Raw genomic sequence first — 17,432 nt, 5'->3', positions numbered from 1 at the left:
TTTGGATGGTTGCCTCTCTAGCAAAGTAGGGGATATTTTATTGTATGACCACTTGGAAGGCTTGTTCCAGGTTGTCCTCAGTTTCCCCTTCTGTTTCATGAATGCCAATCAATCATAGGCTTGGACTTTTTACATTATTCCACACCTCCTGTAGGCTTTGCTCATTCTTGTTGAGACTTTTCTCCTTGTTTTTGTTAGAGTGAGTTAGTTCAATATTTTGATCTTCAAGCTCTGAGAGTCTTTCCTCTGCCTGGTTTATTCTGCTACCTAGGCCCATCATTGCATTTTGAAATTCCAGGAAGGAATTCTTCATTTCCAGGATTTCAGATTGGGCATTTCTTATATTGGCCATCTCAACATTTACTCTCTGCGTTGCTTTTGCTGCCTGAGTGATCTTTGCTTCCAATTTTTTGTGGTTTTCCTTAACCATTTTAGCCATCCATTGCCTAAATTCCCTGTCTGTCCCCAAGGACAGGTCATTCTGATGAATTCCATTGTGTGTGAGTTGGGAGGTGCTTTTGTAGGTGATTCCTTTTTAAGGCTTTGAAGATGGCTAGTATTTTTCTGCTGGTTCTTCCTCCTCTGGGAAGACCAACTCTTCTCTTTTTGTTATTTTTTTTTATTGTGTTGTTAGATACAATCTAGCTGCCTGAGGGCGTTTACTGCCCTTCAAAATAGTTCACACAGGGAGAGGGAGAGGTGAAGCTACTCTCACTCCACCACCCTTGCTGGGCAGTGCTCAGAACTCAAAATCACTTTCTGCTGCAAAGTTTTTCCTGTGGTCTGGCCAGCCAGACTGCTTTCAAACCCCCAGTTGTGAACTCTTTGTGGGGATCAGGAGGGAGAATGAGCCTCTGGCCACTGGCAGCACTGCCAGAGTTTTGGTGCCAACCACTGGGAAACAGAGCTTCCAGATGCCTTTCACTACTCTCCCCTCCCTGCCAAAGACCGTGTTTAAAACTTAAAAGCAGAAGAGCCCCTGTCACGGCTGGACCTGCCCTTTGGGTGAGTGACTCTGGTAGGTGTTCCTTCTTGGTCTGGGTAGAGGATGACTGCCAGATGCTGGCAGTAGGCATTGAGTGAGTGCAGCTGGTAGGTGAGATTTCACAGCCTGGGAGCTGGCAGCCAAGCACTGCTGGCAGGGAATGTGCTCTAGGGGGTTGGCAGGCAGTAGGCATTGGTGGGTCACTAGCTCCACATGCGCTCCAGTAGCGTGCCACTGTACTGTAACCAGGCCTCCTTCTGCATGAGATTAAGACCCGCTTAGGGAGTCTGAGAGGAGGGGAACTGTTACAAATCACATCAGGAGTACTAATCCCTTCTCATATACAAGGCAGGACTGCAAATCCTATACCAGACCGGTGACTGGTGGAGATGGGGACTCCTGGCTCCAATGCTGACCGCCTGGTCTCTCTCTTCCTTGCTCCCTTTGCATTTCTAGCGTCCTCTGTGGGAGGTAGGGTGCTTTCTCCATCTAAGCCTGCTGAAGCTGCCTGGGGTTGCTGGCAGCTGGGATTGTCCTCCTTGTTCTTTGCTAAGTGATGCCAGTCAGTTATTCCCTGGTAGCCATCTTGGATCCCCCTAAACCATCCTTTATATATTAAACATTCATGTTCTATTAACTAGTGAAAAGTAAAGTGATACTTTATTCTTATGCAGTTTGTTTTCATGAATTATAATAAACACTCACTAATAATTAGGAAAGATAGACTTAGTGGAACTTGTTAGTTAAGCTAAAGACCCAGAATGTCTTGATTGTAATGTACTTATTTTGCTTCACTAAAATCAAATATAAAGTTTTCCAAACATATTAACATAAAAGCATAGTCCTTGCAAAATATTCTCTATGATTCCCTACCTTAGTACAATATTAACCCAGTATGCTATTAATAGTAAGTTTATAATTAATGTGATAATTATTGATGTAATTTGGCATGAGTAATGTTCTCTCATTTTAGACAAATTTTCTAAACTTTTATGAAATAAGAAATCAACAAACGGACCATTGAGACTGTGGAAGCAAAGTTTAGAAAAAATGAAAAACTGAGAGGATATTACCCATGCCAAATTATGTCAATAATTATCACATTAATTATAAACTTACTATTAATAACATACTGGGTTAGTACACTCTCAATGCTTTATTTGTTGATTTCTTATTTCATAAAAACATGGTAATGATCTCAACCACCTAATGTTAAAACTCAGTGAAAAACACAATTTACAAAATTAAAATTTTGTGAAATGTATTCTGTGTATTATTTACATTTATTACTTCACTCTGAGCTGTTCACTCTTCAATTCTTGCTCTTATATAAAAACTAAACAATGTCCTTTTGACTTATTTTCATGAAATCTTTTGCCATTTTCCAAATACATTTCTGAATATTTAATGACATATAAGCCTATTTAAGGAGTTGCAAATTTTTAGAAAATCTCTTATTTTTAGTAGCTTTCTGCCAAAATGATTTCAGAGTTCACATATTTTAATATAAATTAATGGATTGGAATATATTCTTTAGGTGGAAATATTATTAACATTTTACTTTTGCTTATATGAATGATACTCTTATATTATGATTTCTTACATGACAAATAGCCTGTGAGGAAAGGCTCATTAATAATCTACCAAATGCTGTCAGCAGTATGACTCAATTCTTTATTAGTAATGTTATCCTTTGATTTTCTTCTTCCAGAAAAGTGCTGATTCTCTGAAATGATTGGCAGTAATAAGAATTTATACAGCATATATATAATGAAATAGGGATTGTGTACAAAGTAAAAACCTAGCATTCCTTTATAGGACATGAACTGAGGGTTTATTATAGAGTTGCTGGTGGTTTTAGGAAAGAGGATGAGGCCAAATGTAGCCCATTTGAAAGAAAAGAGACTGTTGAAACTGAAAATTGAGGAAAAGAGAACAACAGAAAAGAATTCTTGAAGGGTATTCCTCTTCACTTTGACTGCCCGTGTGCATGATAATATTCCTGACTTGAAGCAGAGGGGGAAAGCTCTGCTAAGAGCAGCTTCTGGTGGCAGGAGTGTTATTGTCTTGTGCATGCAGCTACTGAATCACTGCTTAGCATTCCTCACACCTTGAATAACTGTCAAGGACTAAAACTGATAAATGAAATTGTCTGTTTCACATCCAAAATAATCTATAATTGTTCCCTTATTTTATCAGGTCTCTATCAAATATAAATGCTTTTAGATCCTTCTGAATAATCACTTTGGCCCTTAATAAAATGTATTTCTGAATTATTGTAGAGAAAAATGCAATTTCCACTATGTGCACCCCCTTCTTTAATATCTTCTTCCCTATATTACAAACCCCTAATATTTAGGAAAAAAGACAGTAGCTTATAATGAATGAAAATGTACAATTGTTTTTTCAATCATGAAAATCACTCCCTAATATTGATTCATAAGTACATTGATCAAATCAATATAAGTATTTCAGCTAATCAGTTTGTCTACAAAGATTACAGTTCAAAATGAAGAAAAAATACTCAGTTTATTCAGTTTTTACAAATGTAAAAGGAGGCAATAAAACCAGGAAACACAAGATTCTATGCAAAACCAAAAGTTCACTTCCTTTTCTCCTAGAGACATTGGTTTATAGACTACAGGGCTGATTTTCCTAGTCATGCTATTAAATATATTTTGTTAGTTTACAATCTAACTTAAACCAGTTCGTTGGAGTAAATCTCTGTGTGGGACACTTGCCTTTTTAAAACTCTGTTCCACAGGTGGATGACATAGACCATCCCTCAGACTACCTTTTTGCAAAGGAGTATTGTGAGGTCAAATGAATGTTCAGGTAATAATATATTATAACTATTTTGTAAAATAACAATTCAATATTTTGTATAGGTTCAATAATATCTTCGAAAACTGTATGTGCATTGTATATATACATTTGTACATATTAGGCTTTGATCACTAATGTTAAGGCCAGCTGAAATTTGGATGAACTGTTGTATAAATATGTATATTATTCTAAAAAGATGTGATTGCTAACATAGAATTAGCAGCCTGTATTTCATAATTGGAACAAGAATGGTAACAATTTATAAATAATAATAATGTTGAATATTTTGCCTGCAATTCCAATGTTGTACATTAGCCTGATAAACTATACAGTATTGAGAACATGCTTCTTAGTCGATTATGTGTGTATGGACAATATTCTGTAAATTTTTAATTCAATACAAATGCTGCATTAGAAACCAAGGAGTAAGATTAAATCAGCAGTAGTGGATAACTAAGATTATTGATTATTCTACATTTTTCATATCCATAGAAAATAAGCTAAGACTTATGACATCTCCCTGAATGCAACTGCCATAGTTCCATCGATAAGAAAGTGAAGTCAGCTTTCATTTGATTAAATCAGTGGACACGACACAGTAACACTTACTTGTCCTCAAAGTTTTATTACCTTAATAGCACACCACATAACCAAGATTTTATCCATTTTTGAAGCCCTCAAACTATATACTAGAGAACTGTGTGTACCTCAACCACCTCATAATAACCTGGCATTATCAACCTTATAAAATAGAGCTGCCTCTCATTGATTATTTTCTAAATATTGCAATCTATCCATATTAGTGAATGGGAACAATAGACTAGATGATAAAATATGCACACAGGGAGACAAGAACATCATCATGTTTTTTTTCTGGAGTTTATGTAAGAAAATTTAAAAAGTCTTCTAGAAATATGAAAAATATCTGCCTGACGTTATTCATTTTCACTTATGGGGGAATTTGTGTGATTCATTTTGTCCTCTCCTAGCTTCAAGTTCCTTATTAATAACAGCACTCTTGGGCTATATCCTGTCTGAGATTCCATGATCGAATTATTTTTGTATTTTGTATTTAGAGATTTCAACCCTTGGCTGTGAATCAAAAGTAATGGAGGGAATTCTGATTTACCAGGTTCAGGCTAGGAACCTGGCATATGTACTTTTAAGACATGCCACAAGTGATTCTGATATTCAGCCAGGATGTGGAATCGTACCTCTATGCTATTTGGTTCAAATAACAAAATGGGAATCTTTTTGTCTGTATATTTCTTATAACTTATCTATATTTTATATCTTGCTAAGAAAAAAATGTCAGTAAGTGTAATGGTGGTCAAATAGCTGTAATGTATCTCATTATAAAAAAAGATGAGTACAGTGTTACTGGTAGAAAAATGATCAGAATGGGTAGTGCATTTGTCAGAGTTCTTCAAAAAAACAGAAATAATTATTTATACACATGCAGACACACTAAATGATAAGAAATTAAAAGGAGATATATGTATACAGAGAGAAAGAGAGATTTTAAGAAATTTGCTCATGAGAAATCTGCAGAGCTGGTTGGCAGACTAGAAATTCAGGCAAAAGTTGATTTTGCAGTCTTGGGTCTAAAGGCTAGAAACAAACAGAATTTTGATGTTGCAGTCTGGAGGCAGAATTCTTTCTTGTAGAAACTTCCGTGTTTTGCTCTGAAGGTCTTCAATTGATTGGATGATGCTTACCCACACTATGGAGAGTACATTTGATTTTCTCAAAGCATACTGATTTAAAATGTTAGTCACATCTAAAAATACCTTCACAGCAATATCTCGACAGTTGTTTGACAAAATAACTGGGCACCATAGCCTAGCCAAGTTGACATATAAAATTAACCATCACAGAAGGTAGACATTAGCTATAGCTGATACAAGCAAAATAATTCCACATTGGTGTGTATCAGAATTAATGTGATTGGGGATCTGATGCTACATATGAGCTGGGGGAAGTGGCAAGGTTGCTAACAAATCTTGTCTGCTGGGGCATGAAAACGGTGTCCTGAGTTAAGTCTCCAGTAAAGTTAACAGGTAACTGAGGGCAAGCAGAGAGGACCAGGTAGGCTTCATTAAATCAGTGTGCTTCATCACACTGATTTTCATTGTTTAGTCTCATTCCCTTGTTCACTTGTTCATTATATGCTGCTTCTGTCAGAGCCTTTGACTTGCTTGAGCATTTGTTTATTAGCTTGGTGATATTGGTTTTGCCTGTCAGTTTTACACTATTCATTTCTGGAGTAACACTTCATACTGAAACAACTGTTGCCTATTGATTGGAATTACAATAGGCCAGTCTCTGCACTCTACAGTAATATCAGTTTTCTTCACCTGAGAAAGAAGCCAAGTCTTTTTACTGCCACCCAGGTACTTGCCAAACTTTATATCTTCTTACTCGTTTATCAATAACTCTATTATGCTCTGTGGAAACACCAATTATGTACATGTTATGTAAGAGAATTATATTATTCATAGGCTCCTCTATCTGATTTTAACCTGCCCATATAGCACATGCTCAATTTAATTTTCTCCAAATTTGGTTATTTTGGATAATACCATTACTACTGTGGTTTTCAAAGTCTTTGGGATCTATAACAAGCACAGAGCTCCAGAAAAGTAATTCTCACATATTGGTGTGTATAAGAATCATATAAAGACCATATAAATTTTAGATTACTAGCTTCATTTCTAGAACATTTTCATTTACTATATATGGGAGGAAGGGGGCCATAAATCTGCATTTTAAAGAATCTACAGCTTCTTTCTATTGTGTACCATTAATAGCTATTCGTTGATAATGAATTATAATGCAATATACATTAAAAAACTAAGCCTACTATTTCAGAATAATTTTAGATTCATAAAACATTTGCAAAGATAGTGCAAATAGTTTTATGCACACTTCACCCAGCTTTCTCTAATGTTAATGTCTTACATATTATATACATTAAAAATAAAAAATTAACCTTGGTATATTACTTTTAACTAAACTTCAGACTTTATTCAGATTTGTAGAATTTTTACACTAACATCCTTTTCTGCACCAGGAAATATGTATATATCCAATATATCACTGAGTTTAGTTATCATGTCTCTTTAATCTCCTAGGGTCTATGACAGGTTCTCAACTGTGACTTGTTTCCCATGACATTTATAGTTTTGAGGAATACTAGAGTATTTTGCAGAATCTCTCTGGATTTGGGTTTGTCCAGTGTTTTCTAATGATCAGACCAGGATTCTGAGTTTTGGGGGAAGAACACCAGAGGCAAAGTGTCTCTCCCATCATATCCTATGTGTGTAGGGGGATACCTGATACCAACTTGACTTATCACTGCTGATAGTCAACTTGATTACTTGAGTAAGGAAGAGTCTGCTGGATTTCTCCACTAAAAAGTTACTGCTTTCCCTTTTTATATTCTTTTTTTAAAATCCAGCCCACAAATTTCATCGCCCGAAGGGAAGAGTAACTACATAATTTTTTTAGTTCTTTGTAAAAAAGATTTGTACATTTACCTCCATTTATTTATTTGTACAATTATTTATGTCAGTGTGAACTCATGGATATTCTTATATTGTGTTATAATTTTTTTAATTTTAATTAATTTAGTTGCTCAAATTGTTCCAACTTTGACCATTGACTGCTCTTTCAGTTTGACTTCTGTGTCACTTTGATTTGATTTCATCCCTTTGTATTTTTTAGTTCAAGACAAATTTGTTTATATTTCATTTTTTTATAAAGCAACTTTTTCATAAGTATCATTGTGAGCACCATGAGAAATATAAAAATAAAAATGTAACTGGTATTATTCAAAGAAAAATCAAGGATTGCAATTGTACCTATAGAGCCAGAAATAAAATTTTGTGACATTGACAACTGCATAAAAGTAAAATGTCTTAATTTTCAAAGTCTAATGTATTTATTTTTATTTCATTTCTGAGGTAATCGTCCAGAAATAGACTTTTTTCCCCTGTACCTGACTTCTTTCTGCCTCCTCCTTCAGGGAGCAGCCTCTGGCCAAGGTTGGTCTCTGAAGGATACGCATATTCCCAGTAATGAGTCACCGGATGCAGGTGATTGAGCAACTCTGAGAATAATATGGGTGGCACCCTTACTCACTGTAATTGTGAACACTGTATAGCAATATGAATAATTAATTTGATTATAAAACTGCTTGCTGTGCTGTCCCAAGCTGCAGATAATTTCTTCACCAGCCATCCATCCTTGCCTCCTGTAAGTTCTAATAACATTGTCTCTCCCTGCTGAACCTCTAGATGCCTTCTTTGGAATAGGCAAAGAAATTATACGCAAATCCTCTCAGATTTGGGGTCGCTGTGTTACGTCAATGGAGATTTATTTTCTTCTTAAAAGTCATGTTTTGCTACTACTGTTTAAAATATATCATTTCTTCATTAAAAATAATTTTGTTACAGCACTTTTCATGAAATTTAAAAAATATAATTATATGTGCATATTTGTTTTATTTCACAGAACTGATCATATGAGTGCATATAAATTGTTGGTACAAAACAGTCTTGATCAGGCACTATTCTTTTGATGGCGAGTATCCAGGATTTTGGGTAAAAAGTTGAATATACATATTATTCTTATTCTTTTGTAGGTACCTTATTTTTCTGTTCTGAATTTTTTTTAAATCTTAATTCTTGAGATTCTGAAATTTCATCAGTGTGTATCTTGGTGTGGATTCTATTTTTATTTATTGAACTCAATACTTATATCTTTCATCACCTTGCCTTTTGTTCAATATTTAATTTAAAAATACTAGATTTTAATTCCCTTTGCTCTGATGCATTGCATCATTTAGTTCATATATCAAAATTTAAAATTCTAGAAATATTCATTTCAATTTTATTTATAATAAATAAATGTAATATATTTCAAAATATTAATTTATATTACTTGAGTAAACTAAATTGTAAATACGGGTAAAACTACTTTAGTTGAATTTTTTCCAAGGATGTTCTGCTTGATCTGTGAAAGTTTAATAGTTATTATTTGGGGAAAAAAACCCTGTTGTGGGGTCAAATAAGTTTAGAAAAAACCTGTGTTTGACAAATGTTAAACATATTTCTTGAGTCAATGATTACAAATAGCATTTAAAGAATTCATGAGCACTGGAAAACTCTAAGAAGCAGTTTTATACTGAAAATTTCTCAGATTTATTTTATTAAAATACTTATTATTTAAGGAACATATCAAGGTACAGGATAGTTAAAGAAATTTAACAAATATACTTTAGAATATATTGCCTTTGGAATATATTTTTACAGTGGAATCTTGTTAAAATTAATGTGGTATATTTCTAGACATTTCTAATATCTTTGTGTTAAATAAATACATTTTTAAAAATACCTTCTGAATACAAAAGAAAAAGAGTATCATTTATTCATCACTGTTCCTCTCAATTTCCTCCTCCAGAATTTCAAAATTAGTTTAGTTTTCTATATCTTTGCTTTGGTGATAGTTTGGTAGCTTGATTGTGATTGGGATGATTTAAATTAGATAAATTGAAAGACAATCACTACTGAAAGGTTTGACCAAGTTCATTTGAGCTTTACTCCCTACCACTATCAATAAAGATCTGTCTGCATGGGGAATAACCGTTAGTAGGGTCTTTAAAAAACACTGTGTAAAATTACTTTTATATAAATTTATAATAATCAGATTAACAGTGCGACATAGAAATAGTTTTGAAAATTAGAAGCAATCAGTTAACATGCATATCAACTGAGCAGTATTGGATAGTGCTTGTTTTGTGGTCAAATTATAGAAAAGCATTTGTTTATAGATGTAACTTTTCCCCCCAACAAGATTGACAAATCGTTCTCAGAAATGTTTGAAATATTTTTGGTGAAGTGGATATTGAGGTTGCCACTGTATTTGTTTTCATTGATTTAGCTGATATGGGTTAAATGTTTGCAAGTCTCTTTATTTGTAAATCTTTGGTGCATTATAGTGCATTATCACAGTACAGTTCATTAGATATTGGAATCTTATTGATTTTACTAATTTTTTCCTCTTTTTACCCAGGAGTAAATAGATAACGTTCTTGTTCTAAATAACAGATTGTAAACTATTGGTAAAATGGCTTTATTTTTAAATGTAAGCAAAAACAATTAACTGAAAAGCTTGCTGCTATCTTCGGCCATCACCATCTTGCAGAACACAAATTTCATATTAGCATTAAAAGGACATATTGCTAATGTTGATCATTAACTAAGAAAATGAGCCATAGAAAAGACATTATGCTAAAAAAAAAAAAAAGTTAAATCAGACATATTCCCATAATACTTGCCTCTTGAAAACAACCTATAATCAAAATCTTTTGGCAGCAGGATGTCATTTTATAAACTATTGTGCTAAAAAGTTAAAAGCCAATCCCTGAATTTGAAAAGTAACCACACACCCATACCATGAGACCTCTTATATCTATAAACTCTAATCTTCTTTTTACATTTTTACTTATAATAGTGAATATTATGACAGCTGGCAAAAAGCTTATAAATAATAGCTATATAATACAGCAGCAGCCTTTGGAATTAAGATAATTTAAGATCTATGTTCTCAGTAACTGCTCTTTCATTTAAGATACATATAGAATGAATTCAGTAAGCACTTTTACTCCTTTTTTCAGGAGGCAAAGAAAGACAAGGGGATCTCTGTCAAGTAGTCCTCAGTTGAAAGCATGACACTATCCCTTCCAAGCTGTGTGAACTTACGTATAGTGATTTACTTGTTAGACAAATAGCACCAATAATGCAAGATGTTATAAGTATTAAATTAGGTGTGCATTTAAGATGATGCTAATATTTCATTTAACTCAATCAAAATGTGAAAACTGTTATTTTTAAAAGTAGGCAATTCATTATGAAAAAGCTTACCTCAGTTTTTTTTCAGCTTTAGACTCTTCTGTTGTAAGTCTAGGAGGAAAATACAACTCATTTTCTCCTCCCTTTTGTGTTATCATTTTTTTCTTTTCCAGATAGCTAATGAAATTTCATTTGTATTTTTTCTAGTGAAGGTGTTAGTAAGTATTGTAGTTCCAAAATATGAATAGCTTTGGAATCACTAAATCCCAAATATTAGTCTGAGAAAGACTGACCTTCAAAAAGTAGCTTATAAACGCTTATAAAAAAGTAGCTTATAAATTAATATAGTCTTTAAATTTTTAAATTATTATTGTCCTGAATTGATACTTAATTTTAAGAGTATCTGTCTTTTCTCTATACCAAAATATCCAGATTTTTAGCTATGAGTTTCCATTACAACATTTTCTCTTCTAAAGCCTCAATAATAATGGTGTAGATTTTAGATTTTATACTTACTTCAGACCACTGAATACAACTCCACTAAGTATTGGTGCTATTAATCTGTAAATACTGCATGATTCCATTTATATCGAAATAGAGGCTGGGGGCAGTGGCTAGCACCTGTAATCCCTGTGCTTGGAGAGGGTAAAGCAGGAGGATTGCTTGAGACCAAGAGTTTGAAACCAGTCTGGGCAGCATAGCAAGACCTCTGTCTCTACAAAAATGTTAGAAAATAAGTAGCTAGGCATGGTGGCATGCACCTGTAGTCCTAGCTACTGTAGGGAGACTGAGGGGAGAGGATCACTCGAGGCCAGGAGTTTGAAGCTACAGTGAGCTATGATCATGCCACTGCACTCCAGCCTGGGTGACAGAGTAAGACCCTTTCTCTTAAAAGAAAATCCAAATAGATCAAGTACTACCTCTACTTGTAGTATGACAACTAATACCAATATGTGTAATTAAGTGTATAGAAACCCACATAGTTTATCCAAGGGAAGTTTATTTCACGGGAAGTAACCATTACCAATAAGCAATAAAAGTCATTACAATGACTCTAAATTTGCAATTACACTTTTTCACCTTAACTTTAGTATATGTGCTGCATAAGTAGGCACTATTTTTCATCTTAAGCAACAGCTAAGATTAAGAGAGATTTAGTTGAAGTCTATAATTGGATAAACACCATCAAAAAGCTATGTTTTATTCTCGGTTTCTCTCTGTTGTGCCTCTGTAGTACCCTTCTCTTTCCCCCAATCCCCCCTTCCACAAATATGTGTTGAATATCAATTCTTTGATGCCTCAGGCATTTGATATTTATATAAAATAATCCTTTAATTCTCACCATAATTTGAATTTGATAATATGTGTCTATTTATAGATGTGAATATATGCTCGGTGAAGTACAAGGTCACATAACCAAAGTGTGGAAAGGCAGATCCATCTCTTGTTCAAAGGAACTGAACATGGACCGTGCAAGGGTGAACAGTGCTTCAGTGGAGAACCTCAGAAACCAGAGAACGCTGAGCCCTACGGCATCCTATTGGCCTCTCTGAGGTGTGAATAAACAAAGGGATTTCCCTGATTTTGAAGGCATTAGTTATTCATTTCTCTAGGATGTTAAAGTAAGGTCTTCAGTAGAAGGCAACTGGAATGTGTCCTTGTCTACAAACATAAAACATACAAAAAGGGAAGCTCATGAATAAAAGAGGCAAGAAAAGACATATTGACTGGAGGTCTGGAATGCAAGCGCGCGCGTGTGAGTGTGTGTGTGTGTGTGTGTGTGTGTGTGTGTGTGTGTGTGTGTGTGTGTGTATCTAGGTAAGTTTAAAGGAACCTGGAGAATTAACAAGGGTATAAATTCGACCAGGTTTGCATTTTACAAAAATACATTCAAGAAGAAGGGAGACAGGGTTGGCAACTACTGTAAAAATACAATAAAGATACAGTGGTGATGTGAACTTAAGTATACAGTGATGGATTTGAAAAGAAATTCTAGCTTTAAAAAGTACATCAAAGCCGGGCTCGGTGGCTCAGCCTGTAATCCCGCGCCTTTGGGAGGCTGAGGTGAGTGGATTGCCTGAGCCCGCGGGTTCGAGACCTGCCTGGGCAGCGAGACTTCATCTCTACAATAAATAAAAAAATCAGTCGGGCATGGTAGCACATGCCTGTAATTCCGGCTACTTGGAAGGCTGGGGCGGAAGGATTGCCGGAGCCCAGCAGGTAGAGGCTGCAGTGGCCGGGAGCGGCCACTACACGCCAGTCTGGGCGACAGAGTGAGACTCCAACTCAAAAAAAAAAAAAAAAAAAAGTACATCAAAAAGCCTTGATTCTTCAGGCCCACAGTGCCCACAGACAATCTTCACTACAAATAGAATTTGAACATAAGCAGATGCATCTCACTTCTTACTAGGGTAAAAGATATACATATACTTCCATTTACAGATGGATTATTTCGTCACTGGAAACCGAAGTCTACTTCAGTTCTGCACTATAAATCTTTAGTTACAAATTTATCTCCTCTATCATTTTTACTTTGGTATTTTAATTTAATTTTGGGTTAACAAAATAATTGTCATAATTATTTCATTAAAATTTTAATATAAATGGAGACATACAAGTCTCCTTTTACTCAGCACCATTATTTTGAGATTCAGTCCATATTATAGCTGATATCGTGAAATTGTTTCTTTTTTTAGGAATAATTCTTTTATTTCTGGCTTTATATATAATTACAAATAACTAACATAATGATGTAATATTCCTAATGTTACGAAAATTGTGATAAAAGTATATGTGAATGTTCATCATCTAGTTGATAGAATATATAAAATATTGAATAACCCAAAGCAGGTAATTGAGAAATGTTTATAAGCATTAGATGTTGAATTTACAGATACTGACAAAGTTGTTCATCTTCGGGGACAGTCATCATAAATTCTTATTGATGTTTAAAATAGCAATGAATAGCCAATTAAGCAGTAACTAGAGAATCTTGTAATCATCTTCACATACCTTGCTTTCTAAGATTGCTTGTTTTTGCATCATTCGTGGTATAGGAGTCTGAACAGCATCGTAACTCCATCCCTTCCTGGTGAACAACCTCTCAAGGAGGTATGGCATCCGGTAGCCCTTGCTTATAATAAAATCCTTAAAGGCAATTGTACCATAAAGATCTTCAAGAATGTCGTATTCAGGAGGCTTTCCAAAAGACCTACCTTGGGTTTCAAGTAAGACCTTGGGGTCAATCAAAGGCTCATCATTTATTAGCTTTTTCCATAACCTAGGCTTCAGATACCACGCTCCATACCTTATCTTCACCCAGTTCGGTTTATAGGGATTCAATGGTTTCTGGAGTTTTCTCTCCCAGTCTTCTCTCTCAATGGAGAATTGTATTTCCTCCTTTTGACTTAGCTCTGTGTTGTACTTTAGCTCTGAAGAAACTAGGTTTACCTTCTTCATGCAAACATCCTCATAGGTTGGTTTGCATTCAGAGGCAATGTCGAACTGATTCAGGATGAAATCTTTATTAATGCCAAAGTCTCCAAAAGTAGAAACCCATTCACAGAAGTCGAGGATTCCTTCTGATACATATCTAGAGTTAGAAGCATCAGCGTCCACATCTGCTGTGCTTGGCTCCTCTTCCTGAATCAAATCTTCGGGATGGGACTCGGTTGTCTTGGGAGATCCTGGAAAGACTTTTCTAGAATGACGTTTACAAAGCTTCATGGGCTTCCTGGTGCTCTTCCTTTCACCCTCACAGTAAGCCCATGTTTCCTTCAGCTTTCTCTCAGGGTCCAGCACTTCCAGGACCTTTAGTAAGAGATCTGCAGGTATGTCTTCTTCCACATTGGGGTAGAGGACCAAGGGACGCTCGGTCAGGTGAGCTTCGATGTCCTCTATGAATGCTTTGCGTGCTAGCTGGGCTGGTGAGAGCGTGGAAAACAGGCCTGCTTCCTTGGACGGTTTTCCCCGACTCGTTTTGGGGGCAGGTTGGGGAACTCTGTGAGAAATTATGGGGAGAAACCCCTCCTTAGGGCCGCGAGTGATCAGACCCTCAGCAGGTGGACAACATTTCCTAAAGTCGTCCAGCCCTTCCCTCACAAATATCCACTGCCGGCTGTCCAGGGAGGTGGGGAACTTCAGAAGCCTGTTTTTGTGCTTTGCGAAACACCTGGAAGGTAGTTTGTCGTTGTACCAGGGCTTACAGTTCATGCCCAGGGGCATCGGTTCCAGCACCCACGGCCGGAAAATCGACCTCTGGTCCGCCATGGTGCCCTGGCTCTGAGGCCACCTCCCACACGTCAGTGATTTGTTTCCACTGTGGTCACTCGGTTGCTATGAGACTGCCAGCCCCGGTTGCCCAGGTTTCGCTGATGGAGCGCCAGACTCGGCGCATTCTGTTTTGAGGTCCATTGTATGGACATAACACAATTTATGTATCCAGTCGCCTTTTTATAAACATTTGGGCTGTTTTCTGTTTGGACTATTACAAATTAAGCTTCTATGAACATTTGTGTTCATGTCCTTGTATGCACACTTTCATTTCTTTGGATAAACTTTAACTGGGAGTTCCAGTGGTAGGTGTATATTTAGCATTTGTAAGAAACCATCAATCTTTTTCAAAGTGGTTGTACCATTTTTAATTTATTTAATTGACAGATACAATTGTATGTATTTATCATGCACAATATAATGTTTTGAAGTATATATACACATTGTGGAATGACTAAATATAGATCATTAACAGGTATTATCTCACATAGTTATCTTTTTATAGGGGAAACACCTATCCACTTTCTTAGCATTTTTTAAAGAATACAACATATTGTTATTAACAATAGTGACCATATTGCATGGTAGATCACATGAACTTGTTTCTTTATTTAACTGAAACGTCGTATTCTCTGAACATGTGGTTGTACTATTTTATATTTTTTCTAGCCATGTGTGAAAATTGCAATTCCTTCACATATTTCCTAAACACTTGGTATGATTAGTCATTTTAGTTGTGGCTATTCTAATAGGTGTATAGTGGTATCTCATTGTGGTTTAATTTGCATTTCTCTAATGACTATAGGTGTTGAACATCTGCTCATATGCTTATTTGCCATCCTCTGGTGAAGCATATGTTCAAATTTTTGTACATTATTTAATTGTATTGCTTATTATCTCTGAGTTTTGAGAGTTCATTGTGTTTTAGATTGAAGTCCTTTATCAGATATATTATTTGCAAATTTTTCCTTCCATCTGTGGCATGTCTTAAAAATATATTTCAAAGAGCAGAATTTTTCAAATTGGATGAAGTCCAATACATTAATTTGTTCTGTTATGGGATGTTCCTTCTGTGTTAATTAAAAGAAAACTTTGCCTACACTGACATCAAAATGTTTTTCATTCTTTCATAAGTTTTATCATCTTAGATTTTACATTTAGATTTGTCACCTATTTTAATTTAATTTTTGTTGATGTACAAGATGTGAATCAAATTTATATTAGTATATATTTTTTGCCTGTGGATGTCCAGTAGTCCCAGATCTATATATTGTTTTGAAAAGACGAGCTTTTCTGTACTGAATTACCTGTGTGCCTTTATAGAAAATCAGTTGTCTATATTTCTGTCAGCTCTTTTTGGTTCTATTGATTTTTCTGTCTTTACAGCAATTTCATACTGTGTTTATTACTTTAACATTTTAATAATTCTTGGAATCAGTCTGTATTAGTCATCCAACTCCGTCTTTCACACTTTTTTTCTTTTTCTTTTTTTTTTTTAAACATTTTAGGTGCTTATTTTCCTGACCCAAGTTCTTAGCTTGATCCCCTCAACTGAGTGAGACTGCTGTCTCTGCCTTGGTTCCCCTTTCCCACTCAATAAATAATCTTCAGTAAACAGAGCTCATACCATTTGTTTTCTATCTCTGCTGATCAGTCTCTACTACCTGATGTTAAGTGCCTTGCAAACTACTGTCTTATATATATATTGCGCGCTCTCTCTCTCTCTCTCTCTCTCTCTCTCTCTCTCTCTCTCTCTCTCGTTTTTGTTGTTGTTGTTGTTTTGTTTTGTTTTGTTTTTGCTTTTTGACATTTGAAAGGGTAATAAGCTGGCCAGAAAATAAAATCCAAATCATGAAGAAAGTGGGAAATTAATCTAAGTAATAATAATCAAATAATCAAAAGATTATTGTTTGTGATGTTTTTATGATTTACTGCAATATGAATCAGAAATCTCCACTTAGGAGTAGAGATAAAGTAATGTAAAAACACCTTTGAAAGTTCAGTATCTTTCCAATTTGTCATAAAACATATATATTTTTTCCTATGAGGAAAAAAAAGTGCAACAGAAATTACATTTATCTTTTATTGCAATTAATAAGGGAAATGTAATGAATAAATGTCATGCATTCTAAGTAATGCTTTCAAGGCTCACTTCCTGCCATTAAAGAGAGTACATTAATGTATAAGAATCTGCTTCCTTAAATTACCCATCCTTTTCCACTCAAAGAAGTGAATACTAGAAAATACGGCTATTGGGAAAAGGCTGTTGAGGATGTTTAACATCTAACCAAAGCCATATCTTTGAAAAGTGATTATGACTGTATGATGTCCAACACTTTCCTCAATTACTCCATCCTATGCTTCTTGAAATAATAGGGGGCATGCTAATGTCTTTTAAAGGTCATTTTTACCATAGACATTGCTCCTATATACCAACACACAATAAAAACATTTGTATACCTTGTAACCTAGCAATAATTTTCAATATCAAATTA

General features: G+C 35.1%; 1 protein-coding gene across 1 annotated transcript; it reads right to left on the bottom strand.

Moving 5' to 3' along the window:
• Positions 1-13,647: 13,647 nt before the first annotated feature.
• On the bottom strand, positions 13,648-14,934 carry LOC103269023 (protein FAM47A-like). The gene has a single exon (XM_008066605.1). It carries the CDS (start codon positions 14,932-14,934, stop codon positions 13,648-13,650), a length of 1,287 nt encoding a protein of 428 aa, XP_008064796.1.
• Between the last annotated feature and the right edge of the window lie 2,498 nt (positions 14,935-17,432).

This window comes from Carlito syrichta, unplaced genomic scaffold (genome assembly GCF_000164805.1).
Source record: "Carlito syrichta isolate Samal-C Ts95f unplaced genomic scaffold, Tarsius_syrichta-2.0.1 Scaffold309021, whole genome shotgun sequence".
NCBI lineage: Eukaryota > Metazoa > Chordata > Mammalia > Primates > Tarsiidae > Carlito > Carlito syrichta.
Note: the sequence above shows the minus strand (reverse complement) of the source record. Positions and strands in the feature narration are given on the sequence as shown.